At 37.7% G+C, this 27,022-nt stretch overlaps 1 protein-coding gene and 1 pseudogene across 3 annotated transcripts in view; both read right to left on the reverse strand.

Annotated features, from left to right (window-relative positions):
• runx2b (RUNX family transcription factor 2b) overlaps positions 1-27,022 on the reverse strand; it is a 179,759-nt gene that overhangs the window by 33,818 nt on the left and 118,919 nt on the right. The window contains exons 1-2 of one of the 3 annotated variants that reach the window (XM_067418041.1): positions 18,452-18,909; positions 18,123-18,240 (exon numbers count right to left, since the gene is read on the reverse strand). The exons of 1 other annotated variant lie outside the window; for it this stretch is intronic. In XM_067418041.1, the coding sequence (XP_067274142.1) occupies positions 18,123-18,180 (58 nt within the window). In that variant the 5' untranslated portion in view covers positions 18,181-18,240; positions 18,452-18,909. Of the gene's footprint in view, positions 1-18,122; positions 18,241-18,451; positions 18,914-27,022 lie in introns of those variants that run through there. One more of the 3 variants, XM_067418043.1, reaches the window with a different exon arrangement.
• On the reverse strand, positions 25,951-26,067 carry LOC137042090 (5S ribosomal RNA; annotated as a pseudogene).

Below are 27,022 nucleotides of genomic sequence, written 5' to 3' on the forward strand. Positions count from 1 at the left end.
ATTCAATTATCCTAATGCATTAAGAAAATATGATTTTTTGTTTTCTTTGAACTCGGTCGCAGAAAGAACTTTATTAAATTGGAACTTTTTCTATGCGCACAATGGCAATGGAACATGCATGCATAAAATAATTAAACCACACATTACAAGAAGAACTTCACAATGTTGACTTACAGTATATCGAGTATGTTTTTTTTTTTTTTTTTCCAAATGTAGATTATGTTTAGAATTCAGAATGTACTGATTTCACTTGATATATCTAGTAATCAGTATCTGCTGTCACGTGTCTTAATAAAGTGAACATTTATACAATTTCAATAAGTATACAATACTATACTATACTATACTATACTATACTATACTATACTATACTATACTATACAATAAGTCAATTTCTGTACAATGTCTTGACTACAAAACAAACTATTGCATATTTTAACTATTATAGCCCAGGAAAAACACATTGACCTTTTGTGACAACATGCCCCAATAAGTATATTGTCACAATATAACCTTCCATTAACATTCTAGCAAAGTATAACAGTAAAACAACTAATTTAACAGTAAAAATAAAAATTAACATAAAATATCAAATTATTGTTTTGGCTGACAAATATAATATTAAAATGTGTAACATTTAAAATACATGTGACATCTTGCCCCAACAATGTGTTATTAAAAAATATCCTCCTATCCAAAAATAATGGAGATTAATTAAAGAAACAGTTACACTTTACTGTAAAAGTGTCTGTGTTGTGTAAATATACATTTAAGAACTGAGTAATATTAATTAATAACTACATGTACTTATTATAGGGTTATGATTTGGATTAGGTTTGGGGTTAGTTGCGTGTTTTATAGTAATTGATATAGAAACGACATGTTAAGTGTAACAAGGACCCTGTTAAAATAAAGTGTTAACAAAGAAACTTAAGTGGAGTTGAATTGAAAAGTGTGACTCAGAGCAACACGCTGGGATAATTTGAGTGAGCCATAATGACAGATTATTTTCAGAATCATATTATACACTTTCTACACACACTTCTACCCCATAAAGCACAGAATAAACAGGCTGCAGTTTTAACACCCTTTGAGAAAAGCTTCTTTTGACTCTCTGAACAGAGTATCTATAGACAGCCTTCCATGTAAAATACATATCATATAATAATAACTCTAACTCTCCACCTCTCAGCGATACTGTAGATGGCAATCTCTCCCTCTGACTCAACGGGCTCACGGATTGCCATTAACCCAAGTCATAAGTGCTGCAATATGTTTCACACATTTAAAAAAAATCATCGGAATAATAGGTGCATAATTTTGATGGGAGCACAGACACAGCCAATAAACAAAATAGATATAAACAAAGCGTCTAATTATTCTTGGCAGAACCGTACAAGAGAAATCAGACTGGTTCAATCAGCGACAGCAGTCAATCAAAATTTTGCCAAATGTTTGTCTTGGTACCTCTTTCAGCTTGAACATTTAATCTAATATTTCAGTAGTAGGGAAAAGCATATGCCTTAAACATGTTCCTGAAGAGCAGAGAAGAAATAATGCAGGTAACAAGTAAAGTATCCTCCAGCTAACACTGAGACCTTCAGAAATTTGCCATTTTGCCATAAAAACAACAACAAATCAACTGCATAAGTGATGATCTACTGACTGCTTGTTCAGGAATATAGATTCATAAGTACAGCAGAAAACTTAGTATTGCTCACTTAAACTCTATGAAAGACTTGCAGGGTGGCATGAGTGGGGGTGGCGATGGTCTCTTGGGTACGTTTCGAGTCTCTTGTATGTGGGAGGGATAGAAAAAGTTTCAGGAAGCACTGACATGCATCTGGCACGTCGTTAAGAGAGAGAAAAAATTGTTTGAGTTATACAAGTTGCGATTGAATTACACAGCCTCTCCGTTTGCCCCGAGCACTGAAAATGTGTTCAAGATTGACCGATGTTACTAAAGATCAATTTTCAATTCATAAAAAGATAAATCAGAGTAGATAATACTGAATTCACAAAGGTATAAAATACACCCCGTGTCTTATTCCAACAGCTTGCCTGTTTTTTGCTCAAGCCTCATTCACTGATTTGTTTGGGATATAAAATCAATGTTGATGAAAAACGATTTATGTTAATAATTCCTTGCAGATGGATGCCAAACCGTCCCTGCATTTGAGATCCGTGGCTATCGTTGAAACAAATAAAACTTAATAAGAGAAATAAAGCAACTGTCGACACGTCCAAACAGAGAGGCGTGTTGAATCATATACACAACGAGATATCAAAGAGCATTTATCACATCTGAATCCACTTTGCCGGTACAGTATGGCCGCCATCTGCCAGCAATATCAGCGTGGAGCGCACGCACGTGATTCGAGCGGTGCCTCGAGAGCTCTGCCCACTTCTTTTTGGGGCGTCTCTTTTGATCTCCTAATGAGCCAAACGGAGCCCACACAGCTGGCTATGATGTGCTACAAAGATGAGGGGTTAGAAGGCATCCACCGAGCAAGAACCCGGGATTACCGCGCGCTATTCTGAGCTGTTTGTCACCAGACACTCGTGCTGGATTCGAACCAGCTCAAACACTGATGATGTGATAAGCCGAAGGTAACCGAACCCTTATCTGCCGATGCCGTGATGCACCGAGCTGACAGCGTAATCCAGCGCGGGTAGCTCATCAGAAACGGCTGAGAGAGGCCAGTTTCAACACAACCAGACAAGTAGGCATGCAAAAAAAAATAGTCCAGCAACACTCTCCCCCCCCCCCCCCCCCCCCCCCTCACGCCGAATTATAAGCGATGACACGGGACAAAGAAACCATTGTTGACTGGTAATGTAAACACGAAGAGACACTGAGCTCAAGGGCTTTAATGATATCCAAATGACTCCAATTCAGATTCATACAGCCCTGGGATTATGTAACGTGCTACATGAGTGTTTTTCTCCGCTTCTTTCTCGTCCCGCATTCTTTCGACGGTTGAGAGGAAAAGTACAGCCACTTAAGTCCCTGGATCAGGGCTCCATTTCACAGTGGTGCATTTTTTGAGACACTTAATTATGGCTTTATGTGGGGAGCAATTTGATGGGGCTATGGAGGCTTCCAATTTGAAATAGTTACTTTCCATCCTTGGCACGCTTCACGAGAACGCACGCGCGCGCGAGCGGGACGGTGATGATTCGTATGCAGAATTCATGGCCTTACCTCATCAGGAAGACCTTCTCAACATCCTTTCAACCCCCAGATTTAATCTGAGCCTATAATTGCCGTTTTGTCATTGACTGGTCAGTGACATCATCACTGCAGACGAGATCTTCAGTGCTTCGAGTTGCCGGTGAGGCACAAGAACTGGCTCCGACAGCAAATTGGACCCGTGTTATGGTCACAAATTTCAGGAACACGATGGTTTTTGGGATGTGCGCCGTTTTCGTTATGGAAAGTGGAGTGGGGGGACTGTGGTGGTGGTGAAGAAGCGGGGGCTGGATTGGGGGGGGGGGGGGGTGCTACAAAGACAATTTCCTTTTTGCTCTCATTGGCATGACTGTCTGCCGCCTCTAGCCTTCATGGAGGTCCTTAATTGAGATCACTTGTACATAAAAATAGGAACAGAAAAGGAACTTTTGCGGCTTGTGAGGGGGAAAAGGGGAATAAAAAAGGCTGGTAATATGTGACAAAGGCTCCCATTAAAATACCCGTAACACTGAAGTTAAGTATAAGAGATTGAGGGCGGTTGCCATGGAGACAGCTCAGAGATTTATTATATACTCCATGACTTCAAGTAAGCATGCGACTAGTTGTGTCTGAGCTCAGTTCCCACGCGTCAGTCAATTGTGTGTTGAGAAACAAGTAACACTGATATTCAGATGAGGCTTTATATATATATATATATATATATATATATATATATATATATATATATATATATATATATATATATATATATATATATATATATATATATAAACTGAGCTTGTGCATGTATTTTTATCTGCTGCTTGCAAACCTTCGATCATTTTTCCATCACAAACATATGGACATCACATGTCATTTAAAAAATTTATATCAGAAAAAAATGCATTTCAGATATAACTTACCGGTCTAGAGATGCTAGCGCTGTGGCTTTTCAGAGATTCTTTCTGTGGTAATGCCATGACAACTCTGAATTCACTGTACTTATATAAGAGCAGACAAAAAGTACCTGGATGACCTTCTACATCCAGACGGATTCTGAAGTGCATATATTATGGACACTTTACTATCCCACGAGTCCACAGGAGAGGATTTTGTGAATTGCAGTGAAGCAATCACGTGATAATGACAACATAATGAACGTAGTGCTTCCAGGTTACATTTATACTAATTTACCGTTTACTATATAGGACACTTTTTTAGCGGTCGCAAAGTAATTAAAATAATAATCTACTCATGAGAGTATGCAATTTCAGATACAGCAAAAAAAAGAAAGTCTTTATTTTACTTCATGAAACACTCGTTCAAACAATTAATTCAAAACACAGATTTACTCAGGAACAAAACTAGCAACTGTGTTTATGAGTGAGTCATTGAATCATTGAATCAACCAACTCATTAAACGGCATTGCTGTGTGTTGTTCGGGACGCACGTCTGTTAATTACGCTGTGGCTTTGTTTCTAAACACTTGGTGCAGTACACCGGCAAAATTTATAAATACATGTGAAGTGTAAAATGAAATAATACAATTTTAAAAATCAAGTCATTTGTGAGTTACTCTATAGTGGTTTCTTGATTACTGAACTGTTGGATTAAAGCAATATTGCTTAATGAATGTGAAAAATAAAAATACCAAAATGTATTTGAAACAAATATTTTATGCAATATTATATTATATTACAAATATATACACATTTATGTACTTAATATTAATACCCTGAAATTGTACTTTTCAGACCAGATGTGACGCAGATGGCCATGGAAGGTTCTGATCTACTGACGACACACAAAATAGAAATCCCAGACACAGCCAGATCATTTCCATAATGACCAACACAATCTACCAATAGCAGCACAAGTTAGAGTCTGGTTTAAGACATGCTATCTTGGGAGGTAAATAATGGCACACATACCAGTAAATTGACTAGAGCAAACCATATTAAATCACCTCGCATAATTCATTTATATTCTGTCCTTCCATAAAAGTTGCATCTGAAAGGGAAACTCCTTCAAAAGCATATGCAATAAGGTCAGCCGCAAAAATAACCCTGTCCACACCTTTTCAGCGCAAATTTTTGACTGCATGTCTTTAGTAAATCCAGAGTATTTTTTTAATGGCAAAAGAGGGTTTCCTTTCAGTTGGTCACGTTCAACTTTACGGCAACGCATCGGGATCCCAATACAACGATACGATTTGTGTGTAAAATACTTGCTTGAAATGTGTACCATTCAAACTAAATCTTTTTGTGGAAACTATATATTATTTTGTACATATCCTTCCTTTTACATGCATAGGTTAGGTTGCATGTCCAGCTGCTATCTGCCGTGCAATTAGTGAGTGTGGATAAGTGATTTATTCAGCAGAGTCTGAGGAATAATCAAGGGATCAGTCTAAAGCGGACCCTCACACGAGGCACTCCTGGCCGAGGGTCGGGTATCACTTCTGTACAAGACTGTGCTTATTTTGGACCAGATTAACCTTGAGAATTCCACCTCACACTTTCCCCTTCCGTTGTGGATTGCACGGGTCTACTTCCTCTCTGAAACGGCCTGGTTAGTTGAAAAATATTTATAGTTATTACGCCGTTCTCATGTATCCACAGTCAGTTAGTTCTATTTTGTGTGCAAGGTAAAACTAAAAGCAGATTTATGTGGGGGGATTTCACCTCATCCCGCAGTAGATTGAAGATGATTTATTGGCTGTATAACATGAACTACTGATGGATTGAGTAACTAGAGGACAACCCAAACAGGCAGGTATCCAGAAAGCAACTCGCAAGTGAGCTATCACCTATCACCTCGCTGCTGTACAGCTCCGGCTTTATTTCCCTGTTTGGATGCAGGAGGGCTTGTGCTCAGGTGTTTAAAAAAGGAAAAGTCTGGATGAAAGGGAAAAAAGGGAAAGTTAGGATATTAACGCAGCTGCAAAGAGTTGCTTTCTCTTGAACGTAAAGGAAGGGGGTAAAATATAACCTGGCCATATGTGCACAGCAGTGGATTAAATGAATTATTTCAGGACGTCAAAAAAATCTGTGGAACCAGGTGATTTGCTTGGCTACTAGTCTGATATTTCTTTTGCATAAAAATAAGGCCGCCATTGTTTGCTCGAAATCGAATCATTCTCATGGGGAGCAAACCTGTCCAGCTCTCTATTCTTTCAAGACATTTCAACAAGAGTTCATCGTTCCCAGTGCTTAAGGGAAAATGGTAATACAACCCAAAAACCTAAGAAAAAAAATTAGTCTTCTCAGTCTCTGACTCTCATGATGGTTACTGCAATAGGGTAAATGTGATAGCTGGGAGGTAATTGAGAGAAAACGCTACTGCAAGTATAGGGTAATGATACTGCCACAATGACTTTAGGGTTTTGGGAATATTTTCTTTTGGAACCGACTCCAGTCTGCACAGATTATATTCAACCTCTTTGAACTCTCTCGCCCTTATAGCATCGGACGTTGATTGTAGGAGTTGAAATAGCCCAAAAAAGAAACTCTTTCTATATCCAGACAGAGCATGATAAAAAGTTTTGGTTGCCCATTCTCCATCCACGCAAAAAATGACATCCAGATATTCTTGAAGCACCCCTGAAGATGATATACAAGTGAATGTGCTCCAAAAGATTGAAATGATTAATAACTTTTGCAGCTGTTTTTGTGCAGCTGAAACTACAGTAAATGCAAAAGTCTTTGCTTACAAAAGTTGGAGCGATTTTTCTGTAGCAGCCAAAATGTGCGCCACGTTTTGAAATCCAAATGATATCTAATTTAGGGTGTTGAACCAAACTCGTGAAGGAACATTTGACTGACTTCCCGAATCCCATTGGGAGAATTTATATTATTGGTAATCGCAGCACTTTAGGAGTGATACGCCTGTGGTTTGCCTGCGACATACCAGTGCAATCTAGACATTTTCAGAATTGAACAAAATGACTCTTTGGCATTAAACTGCAGGGATCTCAGATGTCTCATATTCACTGTGCTGTGTTACTCGTTTGATTTAACTCCTAAACTGAGGGGGGTTAAACAGCAAAAAAACTTCAAAATGGTAAAAAAAAAAAAATGTGCTCAGCCTTCCAGTATCATACATTAATTCTCTACACGGCATGATAATGTAATTAACATTATTAACATGAAAGAATAAAAATATGTTTAATGTGTTTTAAAAAAGCATTTTAAAATAGAAGAGATGTTAATTATCTTGTAGGCATTAAGATCTTGATCTAGATGTGAAACACATCTAAGTCTAATTAAATCAGTTACTTTGCTGATTAAAAGCCCAGAAGGCCATCCAATTACACTAATTATACACGTTATTATGCAACTAGCTCTAGGGCAAGACAGTCTGATCTTTCTAAAACATCATTTTCACCAATTAACTGAAAATAAATCACACAACAAAACAGAATAAGGTGATTACTATCTGAACCTAAACAGTAGCCTCCTGAACTTCCCCTCGAGGAACTATAAATCGGTGGTTCTCAACTGGTGTCGCGACACAAGTGCAGGTTTGTTCTGATTAATAAAAACACTAAATACAAATGACATGCAAAGTAAATTTTCTTATTCATGTAAATGTTTTACATTTGTGAAAAAGAAAACAAGTTTGCTTCTACACTATCTACTTTTATGGCAAGCCGTTTTGACTTTTATTCATCTCGATAGCAACAATTCAAAAATAGATAAAATGCTAGTTCTTGATATCAGAAATTAGATTTCAACTAATAACATTGGCCATTTTTGATATGTGAATTACATTTCCACTAGTAAAAATTAAAATTCTTGATATCAACAATGAAGTCATCCCTCACAGAAATACAAATTAATTTAATGAATTAAATTTTAATTAGCTAAAACTTTTTGGTTTTGGTTTTCATTAGTTAAATGTCACCATAGACTGCCATTCAAATTGTTGATAACAATAATTGATTTCTTACTAGTAAAAATATTTTTATTACTTAATCTTTGATATCTGTAAATGTATTTCAACATGTTAGATTTGTTATTTATAATATCATTAATTAGGAGAGTTATTTCAGATTTCTAAAATAGTAACAATCACATTCAATATCTAAAAAATACACGTGATAATATAATTATTGATATCACAAATTATGATTTTTACTATTAAGAACTGTATTTCTGATGTAAAATTGGATTTTATCTAGTAAGATTCAATTAGTGACCAACAATTGAATTTGAATGGCATTCTAATTCGTATTTCTGCAAGTGATAATTTCATTGTTGATATTAACATTTTTACATGTAGAAATGTAATTACTGATATCAAACATTGCTATTGTTTAGGGGTGTAACGGTACATGTATCTGTGCTGAACCATTTCAGTACAGGGCTTTCGGTTTGGTGCACATGTGAACCGAACGGTTCCAAATGGAATCTTTATAGTCGGCTTGTTTTAAGCACGGGACACACTTCAATCTGAGTTGCCACACAAACATATTTTGTATGTAGTCTATTTTATCACGAAATTCAAACACTTAATACAATTTTGATGCTATGTAATGTGACGTGACTGATCACACATGTCAGTTTAACTGGCGCCGCGGTTCACAAATGAACTTTTCTTCCTAAAGATTAAAAATGAATTTATATCTTAAGGTATGCTAAGGATACATTAAAACTTACTGAAATGTATCATTTGTTGTGTAATTGTTCAATCAGTGTTTCAATTGTGGAAAGATGTCAATAAACATCTGTTTGAATTAAAATAAATAAAAAGCAATATTTGTTAAAATAGCTATCACCAGACCAAGCTCAATTTAAGATTGATCATTGGTCTGGGGAGTCTGCTCTGTATTTTCTACTGCACAAGAGGAGTGATCAACTGGCATTAATCAAATGACTCTGTACGCAATCGAATAGTCCTTCAACCAATCAGACCACAAGAGGCGTGATCAACGGGCACCAACCCATCGCTTCTCTATTAATCGTGTTAAACCCACCAATAGCACGCCAGGTGGATAAGCCAGTCTGTGATTGGTTCCCGCAAAAGTGTAAAAGCAGAAGTAGAAATGAATGTACAGGTTTCCAGACTAAGTTGCCGGGCGAAATCAAATCGCCGGCAGATCAGGCTGGGTTTACCCGGTCTAGTACCGAACCCATACAGAACTGTGACTTCAAAACCGAGGTACGTAGCGAACTGTCAGTTTTGTGTAGTGTTACACCCCTATTGTTACTTTATGAAATCTAATCCCTGATATCAAGAATTAGCATTTTAACTAGTGAAAATGTAATTGTTGATCAAGAATACAAATCCTGGAAATGAATGAATGTCAAAACGGCTTGCCATACTATGTTAGGTCCTGAAACAAAACCAGTTAAGAACCACTGCTATAAATAAAGTTTGAACCTAATTCATTGATCAATAATCAGTAGCTACAGCATGTAGACAAAAACACAAAAAGAACTGCGCACACTTAGCATGACGAAACGTCATCACAGGATTGAGGTAAAGGCAAATAGCAGTAAAGCGCTGGCTTCGTTAGACTTGGGTTAACCATACTGTAATTCTGAAGCCCTGAGGATAGTCCCAGCGGCCATATGCTTGCTGTTTACCAGAGAGATAAATTCCACTGTGCCTGAAGGGGAAGGTCATGGGCAGCGCGGGGGCTGAGTGTGTGTATACCGGTGGTCAAGTGTAGGTTGGTATGAACATGTGGCTAGTTCACATATATGTGGGATTGTTTTAAGGACTATTTGAATTTAGATGAGAACAAGCTGCGTTGTTTTCCACAAAGTGTCTTTCGGTTGTTTCATAATTAATTTGTGATTAAAAGACATTTCTGAACTTGTGAAATCGCAAAGCAACATGTCAGTAAGATCAAACCTATAAAGTAATGAGCATCTTTAGGAGGGACAATACTTGGAGAGAAATTTATGTCTTCACACTCTTCTTTTATCTTATATTTACAATAATAACTTTTAATACACTGTTCCCACAGATGAATGCTTTTTAAATTGTGATTCATTTGAACTCTGGCACATAACAATTGAGAGAGCAAAATATGACTGGAGAAAGCACATTTATGTATGTCAAGAATAATCCTCCCAAGACAATATTGTTTTTCTTCTAAAGAAAAAAAAAAACATTAAGAAGAAAAACACATGAAGTGCATTTTCTCACAGAGAATATCTGTTGTCCCTAAGAGTTTGAGGAAAATAGCCAGGTTTCTGTCCACATATTTTAGGCAAATGTTGGGTTATTGCATAAAAACACTGGATGAAAACACCAAGACATGAATAAAGTTTTTTAAAAAATGTATATGTGCCCTTTAAGATGTAAATTATGTAAATCATTTTTTGTTGAGATGCACATGGGAAAAAAAATCATGAGTCCAAATGTTGCTCTATATAAACAAATTGTTTTTGTGATATTAGTTTTGCTCAAAAATTACACTTGGCAACATACTGCAGCTAATTTCAAGGCTATGCTCATTATTTGAAGGCTTTTCCAAAAGGTTGGCAGCATCCTCAGATCAAATTCTAAGCGAACATTGTAGTGATTGTGAAATCCATCCCATAAAGCACTATGAGAAAGATGGTTGATGAAGTTAGGGAAATGTTTAAATAAAAAACATCAAATTATATAAAGATACATAAATTTGTGGTGAGTATTTTTAAATAATTTTTCACTGTTATTTAGAGTACTGCACATACACTATGTAAGTTTTGGTGCAGTTAATGCACAAAATGGTCTTGTTTCAGAACATTGTAGCCAGAGCTACTTCTCTATTTATGTATATGACACACTGGGATACTCTGCAGCGGTTGGCGTCTCGCTTGGTCTAAAACAGCCGAATATAAACACTTATTATACTGTAGAGATTCCTGATAACACAGGAACATGGTTTGGAAGATGGATTCATGATCCAGTTGTGGCCTAGTGGTTAGAAAGTCAGACTGGTAACCCAAAGGTTGTGGGTCTGATTCTCAATAACGGCAGGAAATGACTGAGGTGACCTTGAGCAAGGCACCTAAACCCCAATCGCCCCCCACGGTGCCACAGCAAAATGACTGCACCCTGCTCTGGTTGTGTGTGTCCACAGTTTGCAGTCTGTGTTTTCTTTTCACTACACTCCTAATGTGTGTGCACTTAAACGGGTTACATGCACTTTGTATTATGTACTAACTCATATCAATTTTGTAAATAGTTGCATAGTGACAGTAAAGTAATTTATGTTACAAAAGTGTTCTATTAACTTTCTATTCATTAAAGAATCCTGAAAATAAATATATTGTCATGGTTTCAGCGACTGATAGCGATAAGAAATGCTTTTTGAGCATTAAATCAGCATATTAGAATGATTTCTGAAGGATCACGTGACACTGAAGATCAGCTTTGAATTCGTGAATTCAGCTTTGCCAATACATAAATAAATTATATTCAAATAGAAAACAAACAAACAAAATTGCAGTTTTTCTGTATTTTGATCAAATAAATACAGCACTGGCAAGCATAATGATGCCGGGCGATGTAAATGACATGAATTGGGCAACGCAATATTTGCCTCTTAATCGTGTCTTCCAGCTCAAGCGAGAAATTCGCATGAGGCATTGTCGCGCAAGGCAATCATCCAGGAGCGTATTGACATGCCCGGTGGTATCAGGCACAGTTTCTAGGAAAAGACATTTAAATTCACAGAGATGAGTATGCCTCTGGATGGTGCTGTAAACTCAGACGCATCAGCTTTCCACCGTATTTGGGGCTTCCGCAACAGGAAAAGAGCAGCAATAGTGGTTGATGATGGAAAAAATGGCAGACAAAGATGGTTGAGGATAGTCTCAAAGAACATTGTTGAATGATGTGTGTGAAGACACTCCTCATGCAATGTTTTTATTCACGCAAGTGGCGCGAAGAACAAGTAATCCCGCGAGTAATCTAGAGTGAGAAACGATGCAAATACTGCTTCGCTTTTGAGTGTGCACACACCTTTTTTCAAAAGCCCAACCCCAAACTTTTAAACATTATCCCACGAGATGCTCCTATGCAGAATGTTAGAAATAAGCTACTTATAACATTTGATGTTAGAATGCCATCTATGTAGCCAGTAAGGCAGCTCACTAAGTTTTGAAAGAGAGCCGATGTGAAAAAAAATCACAATATGTTTTAAATCCTCTGGGAACTTTCTTGTTAAATCAGTGTTTTGCCATTCTCTCGCTTAAGAGAACAGACATTCCATTTCCCACATACACATCAAAACAACAGAGACATGCACGCCACCAACAAATCAACTAATGTGCTGTAATTATATGTTACCGCTTTGAAGAGTCTAGTATTTGCTGCTCGTGCATATTTACCCCTACTATTCAAAGAACATTAAAGAGCATCGAAAATAAAACCCAGGAGGACATAAGTGTAAAAGACCTATTTAGGCAAACACAAAAGTTCCTCATGAGTGACTGAAGTTCAAAGCCTCTCTCTCTCTCTCTCTCTCTCTCTCTCTCTCTCTCTCTCTCTCTCTCTCTCTCTCTCTCTCTCTCTCTCTCTCTCTCTCTCTCTCATCTGAGTAAAAGTGAATAGAGAACCTAAATGAAGATCTCTGGCCCTTCGTTCCCCATGCATGGATTTCCCAGCATCCCTCAAACTCTGTTAGTGCGACATCAAAGGCAATTACCGAACACAGTGCCAAGGTGTGCGCTCTCCCTCTCTGGGCTTTGTGCTGCGCACATATTTCATTTCTGCCTTTGTGAAAGTGTGTGGGCTGCTGTGGGGGCGGGAACGCCTCCCAGAAACCTTTGTGTCCGGTGCAGGACGCAGCGCAGGTGGCACGTCAGTGATTCAAGGGGGTTTTACAACAGATAGGGTCTTTTGTGCCGCGTGTGATTGAGCCGCGTTTAAACGTGTGGGAGGAAACAAGACGAGGGTGATGAAGACACCACAAAGGCCTTCGTCGAAGCAGATGGGTGGTGTCTGATCTAGCCGTTTGTCTCTTGTGACATACTACTGCACCAGCTCAGAGGCGCAAGGTGATCCCTGGCTTTTTTTTACTTCTTCCTGAACGTGTCACTGGCCCGCTCACATTACAGCATTAGGCTTGTGTGGGCGTCCGCAGCCAGAACTGGCGTCCCACTGCCAGCAAACTACTCTTCAGGTGTGCAACTGATCCATTTAACACCTCTGGGGGTGTGTGGGCTGGTAATTGAACCAAATTAAGAGATGGTACCTGTTGCATCGGGACTTTTTTCATTTCCGCCGCTTAGTCTGTGCATATGCTCTGACCATGACAAAAGGGATCGGTTTCATGCTCTTCAACTGTATGACTAAGTGCATTAATCAAATTACCTCTTCCTTTTCTCATTCATCAGTTCCTACCAGCTTCATCTGGAAGATCAAAGGACGGTGTCGGACACTATAACACATCCCACTCAAAGTGTAGAGTAACTCTTTAATCAAAATTTAAAAGACTTTATCTATTATTTATCTAATTCATTATTTATTTACCTATTTATCTCATAAAACCAACTATTGGGGCACATCTAGACATTGAGCATAATTTTAGCTTGGACTTGTTTCAGTTAGTTTCGTTGCATTTTCAAATGATGTTTTCATGGACACTATTTACCATACAATATGAACAAGCCAAAAATATCCTATATTTTTGTCAAAACCCTGTCATCATTTACTCACCCTAATGTCGTTCCAAACCCGTATGACCTTCTTTCCTCAAAATTGTGAAGAATGTTTTGATCCAAACAACACTGGATCCTATTGATGTTCATCGTATGGACAAAAACAGAACTTATTTTTTATTTTTTTGGAATGACATTAGGTTGAGTAAATGATGGAATTTAAATTTTTGGCGTGAACTATCCTTTAGCATTCTTTTTATTAAAATGAAGTCTCATTGCATTTTTAAACATTTTTAAAATTAGCTTTAAAAACATTAAAATATTTATTAAAGGTCATGAGCCAATCATAGTGATGAAAAGAACATAATGGGAATTATCATATTGACATGGTATCAGCCAATCACAGCATAGTTGCTTCCAGACACATGACTTTTTTTTCCGCCTGTGCCTTTAAATTCAGGAACTCTATGGCCGCATTTACATTACATGGTTTAATTGACCCATTTTTTTTCCTTCCACGTGGCACGGAAATAAATATGACCCACGAACGTGCAAGCAGGAAAAGCAACACATGGATTCTGATATCTTTCAGGCATCATTAACATATGGAAATTAATCTGATATGAATTGGATATGTGCATTTGTGTTTGCCATGTAAGTGGGCAGATCAGGTATTCCCCTGTCAATGCGAGTTGTACGTCAATGAAAAAGTGACGCTGGCGAATGAACTCAGGTGGACACCAACCACAATCACATGACTCTTTCCCATGGAGGATGAAGTCTCAACCCAAAGCAAATCACAACTTTTTTTACTTCCTTTTCAGCCTAAGCTTTTCCGGGTCAGCACATCTAACTTTCACCAAGTGTAAAGCGCAAATTCAGATATCGGATATGGGTCATTTAAAAAAAAAAAAGTTGTAAGCTGGGAGTCAAAAAATCAGATATTGTCAACATATTGGAATTTTGCATGAAGACCTGCAGTGTAAATGCGGCTTAGGAGAACACAAACTCAACGGAGGCTCTTTATCCTGTGGTGCCAGAACAAATAAATAATATTAAACCTTATTTTATATAGCACCTTTAAAGCGCCTTCTCAAGGAACTGTACGCAATAAAACAGACAGAGTGGTGCATAACATCATAACCCGGAAATGTCTGATTCGCCTCTGGTTCCTTTGAACCATCGTTCTTTTTTTAATTTATGAGTAAAATACAGTTGTAAATTACACACACCCATAGCAAAAAGTTTCTATTAAGTAACCAGATAACCATATTTGGGGTATTAGCCATAGTTGGTGTACATTGTATAGAACGTCAAAGCATCGTCAAGTTATGTTTACCAGGCTTCATTTTACTCATAAATGGAAAAAAACCTACGTATTAAAACATCATAGGGAAATCTCGAAGGAATCAGCAGCGAATTAGACTTCCGGGATCTGACGTCACACCTGCACCACTCTATTATAAATAGGGATCAAATCAAAAAAGGGATCATAGATAGTGCCCTTACATTTTTACATCTGACTGTGCTTACGAGACATTTCAAATGCACAATTATTCCATGGTAGCAGCTATTATTTAGTGGATATCATAGGGTAAATAAATATTCATTTAAATTATGATTTTTTTGAGGATGTAAGCAGATATCATATGGCATCTCAAAACCAAAGTAGCCTTGGGCCCCACTTTATATTAGGTGGCCTTAAGAATGAACTTACATCAAAAAATAAGTACAATGTACTTACTATGTTCAAATTGTATTGCAAAGCACTTTTGCTGATATTGTGGTGAATACGGGTAGAGTTAGGGTCAGGTGTGGTGGTGTGGGTCAGTTTAAGGGTAGGGTTAGGTGTAAGGGAAGTGCCAACTGTGTAATTACAAATGTAACTACAGAAATTCATTAGAGACATGCATGTTTTTTTAAAATGTAACTACAATGTAAAAACAGGTATGTACACAGTAAGTGCATTGTTTCAAATTATTATTTAAAATGTTAGTACATAGTAGTTAAGGCCACCTAATATAAAGTGGGTCCCATAATTGTAATGATATTTCTCACTTAATTTCATTTTATAATTTATAAGTTATTTTAGTTATAGGATTGGGCAACGAGGACGAGACTATAAACTCAAAGTCCTTTCACAAAAGGCGTAGTGTGCACACAAAACTCTACCTGACTATTACAGAATGAATACACCCCAAGGACCATTCAATATCTAAAAATTGCTGTCGAAATTGCATGTTTGCTCGCCAGCTACAATTAAATAGCGCTAAATGAATATGGCTTTGATGATATTTTTAGATGATCCTCTCCCTTTCACAGAAGCTGCAGCTCAGGGTCAGAGATTTTCCCCTCGCTTCAATTACCTATTGATGAGAGGGCTTCCCTGCTCTGGCACTGCTTCGGAAAAAGCAGTCTGGTTTGCTTTTAAGATGTCTCAGGAATGACGGCGGGCGGTGGGATCTGAGCAGACGACGCATGCAACAGAAGCTGCCTTTTAATACTCGTCTCAAATGATTTGGGATTCTCTGGAATGCTTATGGATGGAGTCACTAAACCGTCTTCTTTTCTTTCATCAATCGTAGTTTTTTTTTTTTTTTTTGAAAATGTCTTGCATTCTCGCTAAATGATAATTGCTACCATGGGATAATTGTCAATACTGTAGCACGGTTTTGATAACGAGCAACAAAATATGCCCTGGAGAAACCTAGCGAGTCTGTCTCATGCCACACATGTAGACAATTACTCCACACCCATCTGCCATTAGGCAGCGTTACAGAGAATGTTTTCTACTTAATTAAATCCAAATCTCTCAATAGTGGAGCCTGAATGAAATATAATGTGTCTGTTTGGGTCTGCTTTCTTTTCCCCCTCCTTCTTCTTAACTGGTCGTGACATCTATCTTTTCCCACTAATATGAAAAGTTTAAAACTATCTCAGTTAAGAATTTTGCTAATTATATAAATGTATTTATTAAACATATAAAATGTGGAACGCCCTTGTCTAATACCACACACCGAGTTTTATGTATTAATAAAATTAACCTCAAATCCTTTTAATAATGTTACTCCTATTAAGCAGATAACATACAAATAAGGCTTACATTTTAAATCACAAATTCGACTTGTACTTTCAGAAATCGGAATGTGAGATAGCAAAAAAAAAATAGCCCTAGACAAAAACATGTTGCATGTTAATAAAGGTCTTTATATCTGGGGTCTCTAACAACTCGCACAGCTTTTTCCATGAAGACAATTTAAAGCAACTTTTTGAATCATATTGATGCTGTTAATTAAATTTAAAATGTTATTTCAATGCAAAATGTAGCTATTTAAAAACTATGCATAAAATAAAACCACACATTATCCGATTAGAGTGAGGGTCTCAGGTGGTCTTCTACTGTACATATCTGCACTAGTCACGTTCTCATCTTGGTCTGCTCTCACCCCTGAGAGCATGCAGAGGGTCAGAGGTTAACATGCTAATAGAGGGCGCTGATTGCTGCAAGTGGCTCTCGCTTCCCCGCTCGCACACGCCAGAGAACAGCGCGCGTGCTGAAGGAGCAGGCCTCGCACAGCTGTGTTTGGAAAGCAGACATTCAGACTCGAAAACGGCTTTACAACATTTCTCTTGGAGGAATCGGCAAAACCCATAGATCAGAATGAATGGGCTCTCTTACTTCTCCTCCGTGACATGGGAAAGTCATATTTCTTCATGCACAAAATGGATTTGTGCTTGCCTGTTATTCTTGCGTATTCAATGTTTTACATTTTCCTACAATTTTTTGTATATTTCTGCTCTGCATCAGTTGTCAACAAACATGCTAAATTACAAAATGAGTAGGATTTTCAGCGAGCCTCTCTAAAAAGAAACTAGAATTTATTCTGTCCCAAATAATTCATATATACACCTGCATTTTTATATACCACAGCCAGGCAGTCTGAGAAAGGTTCTTACTAAAGACTTGGACACTATGAGTTCAATAAAATACATTTTCTAGTACTTTAAGGTGACTTTCTCACGTGTAACCCTTCTGGGCATTCAGCTTATACACACCCACTAACCCAACAGTCTGTCAAACATTCATTTATTTGCTTTTATATTGGATTTCATCCTCCTGCTTTTTGATGCATATCCAAAAAAGCCTGCATTACGTTTAAGTTACACTTCAGCACCCAAGCTTCTCTACAACAGTTCCTGCATGCAGTCAGGCTTTACGATGGCTGGCCTAGCCGAATGTTTGTAAACACCAACACATGATTGTTGCTTCTCAAGACGCAGTTCCTTATTACACAGTCTACCACGTGGAATGGTCAAAAACAGGGTGAAATCCTTGGGCACTTACCCCAAAAGAAGTTCTGCTGACACTGGGTCATAGAACTAAAGAGGCTGTTGGATGCCATGGATGCCACTGTCGGTCCCAACTTTCGCTTCTCTGCGGTTTTCGGTGACCCTTGATGCCTCTTAGGTTAGGAGCACGCAGCGTGCAAGGGGAAGATGCAAAAAAGGAAAAAACATCCACAAGAAATGCGTTTTTGAATCAACTATTTTCATGACCACAAGTACTGTAATAACCAGGTCTGGTTTAGGAAAAAATGCAAAAATCTGTCGCCCCAATTGGACAGGATGGAACCAAGCTCGCTGCTGAGGATAGTGTGGTTGAAGCGTACTTACTGGTTGGTGTGGTCCTCAAACTTGAAGTTGACCGGCGACAATTAACCTTTTACACTCTGACGGCAGCCCCATGCAAAAATCCAGAGCCGAACTTTTCTGCGGTTCTGTGGTTGCTCGGGAGGTGAGCGGAGCCTTCACACAAACCCAAAGAGGCACGAGCCTTTAAAAAATCGTTTTTCTTTCCCTCAGAACACTGTCACTGGAGAAGCAGGGTCACATGCTCGTGACATCACTAGAGCCGTGCGGGCCAACTTTTTTGCTCCTCTGCTGCCTTTCTCTGTTTTCCTTCTTCTGAAGACGCGTGGTTCGCCGGCTCTTCCTGGCACTCCGGAGAGGGACGGGGTGGGTGTGATGCTGCTACTCATGAGTCATGAGGCTTCGAAGGGGGGCGTGAACGCTCAGCCTTCTCCCTTGACGTGTATGTGTGTGTGTGTACTTCTGTCTCTCCTGCTCTCTTTCTACCTCTACATCCATGCAGCAGCCCGTCTCTTCTGACCCTGAGGTGATGTGAGGATAGCTGCGCATAATGTGGAAGGATTGTCTCTTAGAACTGAATACGTCTAAATATGACAATGTGTCACTTTTTTTTGCAACTACAGTAACATACATGACCGTTCAAAGTTTGGGATCTGTGAGATTTTTGTTTTTGAGAGAAGTGTCTTCTGCTCACCAATGCTTCCTTTATTTGATGAAAGATGCAGTAAAAAGAGTAACATTGTGAAATATTATTACTACTTGAAATAATTTTTAAATATAATGTATTGCTGTGTGTAAATCCGATTTTTATGAACTAAGAAAGAATCTATCTAAACCTTTTATTAATATTTACTCATTCATTACTAAAATCTAAAATTGTATTTGTGAACTAAGAACAAACAATGAACAGCTATATTTTTATTAACCAAAATATCAATAAATACTGTAACAAATGTATTGCTTATTGTTAGCTCATGTTAGTAATACACTAACTAATTTTAATAACAAATGAAACCTTAATGTAAAGTGTTCCCATTTCGGAAACACTTTAGTTTAGGATCTAATTCTCACTATTATCTAGTTGCTTATTAGCATGCATATTACTAGGATGTTTATTAGTAATTATAAAGCACATATTAATGCCTTATTCTGCATGACAATAGTCTACATCCCTTAATCCTGCCCAATACCTAAACCTTATAGCTACCTTACTAACTATTAATAAGCAGTAATTAGGAGTTTATTGAGGTAAAAGTTGTAGTTAATGGTGAAAATTGTACTAATCTAAAATGTATCTAAAGTGTGACCAAATGACAAAATAATACAGAATCAGATTTCATAAAAATAACTAAGCAAAATAATAAGAAAAATGTAATATTCACAAAAAACAAAATAAACAAAATGTGGATAATGTGTCTCTTCTTTCAGTTTGTTACTCATAAAGACACAACTTATGCCTGGTGCGCTGCATCTATCTCAGTAGGCGTGTGTGAACCAGTCGGTCTCTCTGTTCTCCAAATGAGCAATTCCTGTAAGAGGCAATACATTATTCTGTACCTGACAGCCGGGTGTGTGATGAAGAGATGCCTCCCAAACATGTGACAAACCACTATCACGCTCGGTGACTCACTGGTTTCACACGGCACGCAGACGTTTGCCTGGCAGTGGCTCTGGGCCGCTTTCTGATCCTGCTTGTAGGTATTTGTTTAAACAGATAAAGAATGCTGTCGTTAAAATGCACCGAAAGTCTGGAATGAATGGAATGTGTTGGTTATTTGATTTCAAGTTTAACCTAGTGGAGCACACATCAAGGGGAGTAACTAATTAAACATACACTACAAACACTACAAAGGAGAGGTTCCGTGACAAAATGAGACATTGTTGGTTTATGTGTCATATTGTTTTGTGCATGCAGCTTCAGAGACGAATCAACTCACTGAACTATAACTCAAAAACAATTCACAGGTTTCCTGTGTGAAACTGTGTGTACTTTTCAAACAAAATTATAAGGCTATTTCTGCTGTTCATCATGTATTTATCTGAACTTGTTCTGTATCAAGTTCACCTTAATTGAACTCCTCGTTGATTTTGTACCAGATAAATGGAACATAAAATGTATATATATATATATATATATATATATATATATATATATATATATATATATATATATATATATATATATTATTCAACAATTTTTTTAAAGTCACTTTTATGTAATTTAAGTTGAAATGACTTAAAACATCCAAGTTGATTATACAAAAAAAATGTACAGTGTAGTATTCGAAAAGTTCTTGCTCTCTGCAATGTAATTTTGTCAGTGTAGCAAGCCACTTTAAAAGGTATTAACTGCAGATTAACTGAATAGATTAACTTTAGTTATATATTTGGATATCATTTGGTAAGGTTGCTAAACAATGCCATTGTATGACATGCACAAAATAATGTGACATATGGGGAAAAATCATCTATCACAATATACCTTAAAGGACTTTCAACTGAACATTTAAACGCTTGAGAAAGCGAAACACATCCTACAGTTTGAATAATGTTTAATTTACGGCTTGTTTTTGCAGTCTATGTTAATTATGAAAAGCAATGAACATTATCCTGGCATACCCTGCGGCTCAAAGCTCATTACCAATTCTAGTGTAAATATTTTTTTCTATCTTCACACCCACATCATAAATGCAAAACATTTAAATATTAGCAGTGTCTGTTATAACTGAATGCATCTAAATATGAAAATGTGCCACTTTGGTAGTACAACAGCCATCAATATTATCACAGAATGTAAATAAATTATCATGAATAAATTTACAATTACCATTCAAAAGTTTGGGTTAATAAGATATTTATTTTTGATGAAAACAAGATGAAAAAAAAGCATTCTATGCTGCATGATCAAAATTCCAGTAAAAAGAGTAATATTGTGAAATATTATTACAATTTAAAATAACTGTTTTCTATTTTAATATATTTTAAAAAGCAATTTATTAATGTGATGGGAAAGCTACATTTTCAGCATCATTACTCCAGTATTTAGAGTCATATGATCCTTCAGAAATCATTCTAATATGATGATTTTCTCCTGGAAAAACTTTTTTTTACTTTAAATGTTGAAAACAGGATTCTTGATGAATATAAATTTCACAATAACAGCAAATAGAAACATTATAGAAGTTTTTACTGTCACTTTTGATGCATTTAATGCATCCTTGCTGAATAAAAGTATTAATTTCTTACAGCACATCACAATCAATGGATACAATTACATTTAAACAAAATACCGAATATGATTTTATAACATAAGCTAAAAGATTATTTTTATGAATGCACCACTTCCTTTTTTTTATGCAATGCATGAATTAAAACTGAATTTGTAATTTGATTGAATTTTTACCAAGCCCCTATCCAACCAAGTCGTTTAGACTTGCAGTTAATTTTAGATGTAATATTTAAAAATCTCCAAATGAACACCACATAATGGAGGACCAATTTGGCAGGCAGAATGTTTTCAAAATGTTAAAAATAAATGTGCAATAACAGAGATCATATATATATATACACACGTTAAGACTTGGCTAGATATCCTGCCTTAGCCATATGAAACGAACAGGCAGGTACAGTGATTTAGTTTAACAGGCTACATCTGTAAAACGCCAGGCTAGTTTACACTGTGGCCGCCTCTGAATTAACATGCTTTTATAGGAAACAAACACCACTTGCAAGTAGTTCCTGTTGGCAGGAGCTACAAATACAAATATTGGGCATCGTTGAAGGTGGGGATCTACTATTTTAAGGCGATCCACCGTATTACAGAGGAGAGGAACTCGTAAAATACTGTTCACCCTCCAGAAAGTCCATGGCGCATCCAAGGAGAGAGAAACTCAATATGTGAAGTAATATTTCCAAAAGGATGTTTATATTTGATGTGAATTGTTCGGTATGGTCTGTAAGGTATAATTTGAATGAAAGTAGATATTTTTCTTTTGCCGTCCAATGGTGAGTCTACATCTTCCAGTGACCTAGAGGGCCTTTCTTGTGGTGTCTGCTCGACTGTTTTTGGAGTTGCAGCTTGGAAGGAAAATAAAAATCGCCCTCAGCGTAGGATGGGGGGGGGTTGAGTGGGCAGAGGGGATGTTTAATATCGAATGGCTCTCTTACAAGTACAACATGCATTAAAAATAACTCCTAGAACTGAAATTGAATCAAAAAATTTTGAACGAAAGAAGAAAAAAAACAGTCAAGAAACATCGAAACAACATTATTTTGCTAAAGAAGATATTTTAGTCTGGTGGCCTAACCACTGCAAACTCAGCCAATTTCTTACTCTCTGCCATTTTAATCAAGAATCCTATCCAGTATAAACACGAGTCTACCTACACAGCAGTTCAAAACGCCACAGTCTCTGGGGAACTTCAGCGATGATTTCCAAAGTTTCCTTCACAAGTCTAATTACTTGTTGGAGGGCATTAGTACCTACGTACATCCATCTATATCCCTTCGTTGTGATTTATAAATAGTTGTACATGTCAACTGGAGACTTTTACGGAACTCTCTAAGAAAACAATAGCAAAAGACAACCAAATGAAAGAAATGAATGAATAAATATGAAAAGGTCTAAGGTTTGTTTGGGGAAACCTGTTTGAAAACAGTTATTTTAAGGAGACACTTTAAAGGGAATCTATTGTGCAAAATTCACTTTTATAAGGGGGTTGAACACAGATGTGTGTAAACAACCAGCCTATAATGGTAAAAATCCACTCACTCCTTTATATATATATAGAGAGAGTTGTCAAAGACCTAGTGAATGACCTGCAGAGAGCTGGGACCAAAGTAACAAAGGCTACCATCAGTAACACACTACGCTGCCAAGGACTCAAATCCTGCAGTGCCAGACGTGTCTCCCTGCTTAAGCCAGTACATGTCCAGGCCTGTCTGAAGTTTGCTAGAGAGTATTTGGATGATCCAGAAGATGATTGGGAGAATGTCATTTGGTCAGATGAAACCAAAATGGAACTTTTTGGTAAAAATTCAACTTGTCGTGTTTGGAGGAGAAAACAGTTGCACCATACCTATGAACTTTTGGAGAGACTGCTTATGATTTATGAGGATTTGATATATATATCCTCATAAATCATAAGCAGTCTCTCCAAAAGTTCATATTTCCCACTACTCTTACTTAAGAGAAGCCCCACCCATGACTGGTAATGATCTGCCCTATTAGCATAGATTTCAACAAAATATCCAAATAAAATGAATTACTAAATGAACTGTATCAACTATATTACTGATCTGCCCACACTGTCGCTATATGATACATTAAAATGAGCTGATAACATCACCATTTTCTCCAGAACAACTGTATAGCTGAATCAAATTTTGCAATAAAATTGTTGCAATATTTTCCTGTTTAACACTGTGATGCTGCTTTGAAACAATCGTCATTGTAAAAGCGCTATATTAATGAAGTTGACTTGACTTGACATAGATCCAGTGAAAAAAAAATACATTACAAATGTTCTGTTACTGGAGGTACCAATAGACATACGAGTCTCCATAGACTCCTGGGATCTAAGCCAACCAACCAGGCAAGGACAGCATGGTTGCATTTAATTCATTTAATTTAGAAAAAGTGGAGAAGAAAGTCAAGGGTCAGTTTAATGCTGGATTTGCACAAAAGTTGATTCTGAAAGATTTTTAGATTAACATGATCTAACATGCTAGTTGAATCAACTTAACTCCACAGCAACTAAATAAATATATCCACAAACCATTCGGAAACTTTCAGTTGCATTCGAAAAGTTTTAACCTATTCGAACACGTAAGGCTAAATACCACTAATGAAATTTCTGACATATTGGCTGTGACATTCTCCAGGTTTGTACAGTGGGAAAAAAAGTATTTAGTCAGCTAACAATTGTGCAAGTTCTCCCACTTAAAAATATGAGAGGCCTGTAATTTCACAATGTCTGATTTTTAAAGAATTTATTTGCAAATTATGGTAGAAAATAAGTCTAAAATAAGTCTTTGGTCAATAACCAAAGATAATCTCAATAATTTGTTATATACCCTTTATTGGCAATGACAGAGGTCAAACGTTTTCTGTAAGTCGCCACAAGGTTTGTACACACTGTTGCTGGTAGTTTGGCCCATTGCTCCATGCAGATCTCTTCTAGAGCAGTGATGTTTTGGGCTGTCGCTGGGCAACACGGATTTTCAACTCCCTCCAAATATTTTCTATGGGGTTAAGATCTGGAGACTGGCTATGCCACTTCAGGACCTTCAAATGCTTCTTACGAAGCTACTACTTCATTGCCTGGGTGTTAGCTGATGGAAGGAGATTTTTACTCACAATCTCACGATACATAGCCCCATTCATTCTTTCCTTTACACAGATCAGTCGTCCTAGTCCCTTTGCAAAAAAACAGTTCCAAAGCATGATGTTTCCTCCCTCAGGCTTCACAGTATAGGTATGGTGCAACTCAGCATTCTTTCTCCTCCAAACACGACAAGTTGAATTTTTACCAAAAAGTTCTATTTTGGTTTCATCTGACCAAAATCTTCTCCCAATCATCTTCTAGATCATCCAAATGCTCTCTAGCAAACTTCAGACAGGCCCGGACATGTACTGGCTTAAGCAGGGAGACACGTCTGGCACTGCAGGATTTGAGTCCTTGGCAGCGTAGTGTGTTACTGATGGTAGCCTTTGTTACTTTGGTCCCAGCTCTCTGCAGGTCATTCACTAGGTCTGATTGATCTTTTTCACACCAAGCTGCTTACCTATTGCAGATTCAGTCTTCCCAGCCTGGTGCAGGTCTGCAATTTTGCTTCTGGTGTCCTTTGACAACTCTTTGGTCTTGGCTATAGTGGAGTTTGGAGTCTGACTGTTTGAGGTTGTGGACAGGTGTCTTTTATACTGATAATGAGTTTAAACAGGAGCCATTAATACAGGTAATGTGTGGAGGACAGAGAAGCCTCTTAAAGAAGTTGTTACAGGTCTGTGAGAGCCAGATATCTTGCTTTTTTTGTAGGTGACCAAATACTTATTTTCCACCATGAATGAATGAATGAATGAGGCATTTATATAGCGCTTTCAAATGTACAAGTGTACACCCAAAGCACACTCATGTCAGGGGTCTCTCCTCAACTACCACCAGTGTGCAGCATCCACTTGGATGATGCGACGGCAGCCACAGTACAACGGCGCCAGTGCGCTCACCACACACCAGCGATAGGTGGAGAGGAGAGAGGGTGATAGAGCAAATTCAGTGGATGGGGATAATTAGGAGGCCATGATTGGTAAGGGCCAATCAAGGGAATTTGGCCAGGACACCGGGGTTACACCCCTACTCTTTTACGAGAAGTGCCATGGACCACAGAGAGTCAGGACCTCGTTTTAACGTCTCATCCGAAAGACGGTGCTCTTTGACAGTATAGCGTCCCCATCACTATACTGGGGCATTAGGACCCACACAGACCACAGGGTGAGCGCCCCCTGCTGGCCACACTAACACCTCTACCAGCAGCTACCTGGTTTTCCCAGTTGGTCTCCCATCCAGGTACTGACCAGGCTCAGCCCTGCTTAGCTTCAGTGGGAAACCAGTCTTGGGCTCCAGGGTGATATGGCTGCTGACCATAATTTACAAATACATTTTTTTAAAACCAGACAATGTGATTTTCTGCATTTTTTCTCATTCTGTCTCTCATAGTTGAAGTGTACCTATAAAGAAAATTACAGGCCTCTCTTATCTTACTAAGTGGGAGAACTTGCACAATTGGTAGCTGACTAAATACTTTTTTTGCCCCCCTGTAGTTGCAGCAGTATCTGAAGCACAAGCTGTAAAGTCTGCACCCTCTTCTGGAAAGCAGCAGCTCATTTGCATTTAAAGGGGGACACACATAAACAGAGTGTTTGACAAGGTATAACAGAATAAATGATCTGTGGGGTATGTTAAGCTGAAACTTCACAGATATATTCTGGGGACACCAGAGACTGGTATTCCATCTTGTGAAAAATGGCATAATAGGTCATCTTTAACTTTTACATACTTTTACAATGAAACATCATACTAGAAAATGTTTTTATTTTTATTTTAAATACATGAACTATCATTAAAAAGTTAGTTTTTTAAAGAAAAGGTATCTTGAAATATAAAATGGACAAAGGGATGGATTGATAGATGGACAGACAGACAGACAGACAGACAGACAGACAGACAGACAGGTCGATCTTGTGATGAGAGCAGGGTCACACACATTATTTCATTGAAAGAGCTCACTTTGACAGAGAAACAAGCCTTATGTCACTGTGATCTGTGCAGTACACAGTAATGTGAACAAAAACATCTCTGTCTGCTCAAAGACCCTATTAACAGAGAATGGATGACAGTGCCATAATGTGAAAGAAGATCCCAAACCGAGTGCAACTCTAGTCCTATCTGACTCTAGTCTTTAGTGCCATCACAGGGCCAAGTCGCCTTTCTGATCTCTGTTTTGAGTTGATCTCCGAGTTAGGTTATTCTCTTTTGTCTTGGCAAGTCTTTATCATGGATAGAAATCAAGACAATTTAGTTCAGATTCTGAATGATG

The sequence above is a fragment of the Pseudorasbora parva genome, chromosome 15 (genome assembly GCF_024679245.1).
Source record: "Pseudorasbora parva isolate DD20220531a chromosome 15, ASM2467924v1, whole genome shotgun sequence".
In the NCBI taxonomy this organism is placed as follows: Eukaryota; Metazoa; Chordata; class Actinopteri; order Cypriniformes; family Gobionidae; genus Pseudorasbora; species Pseudorasbora parva.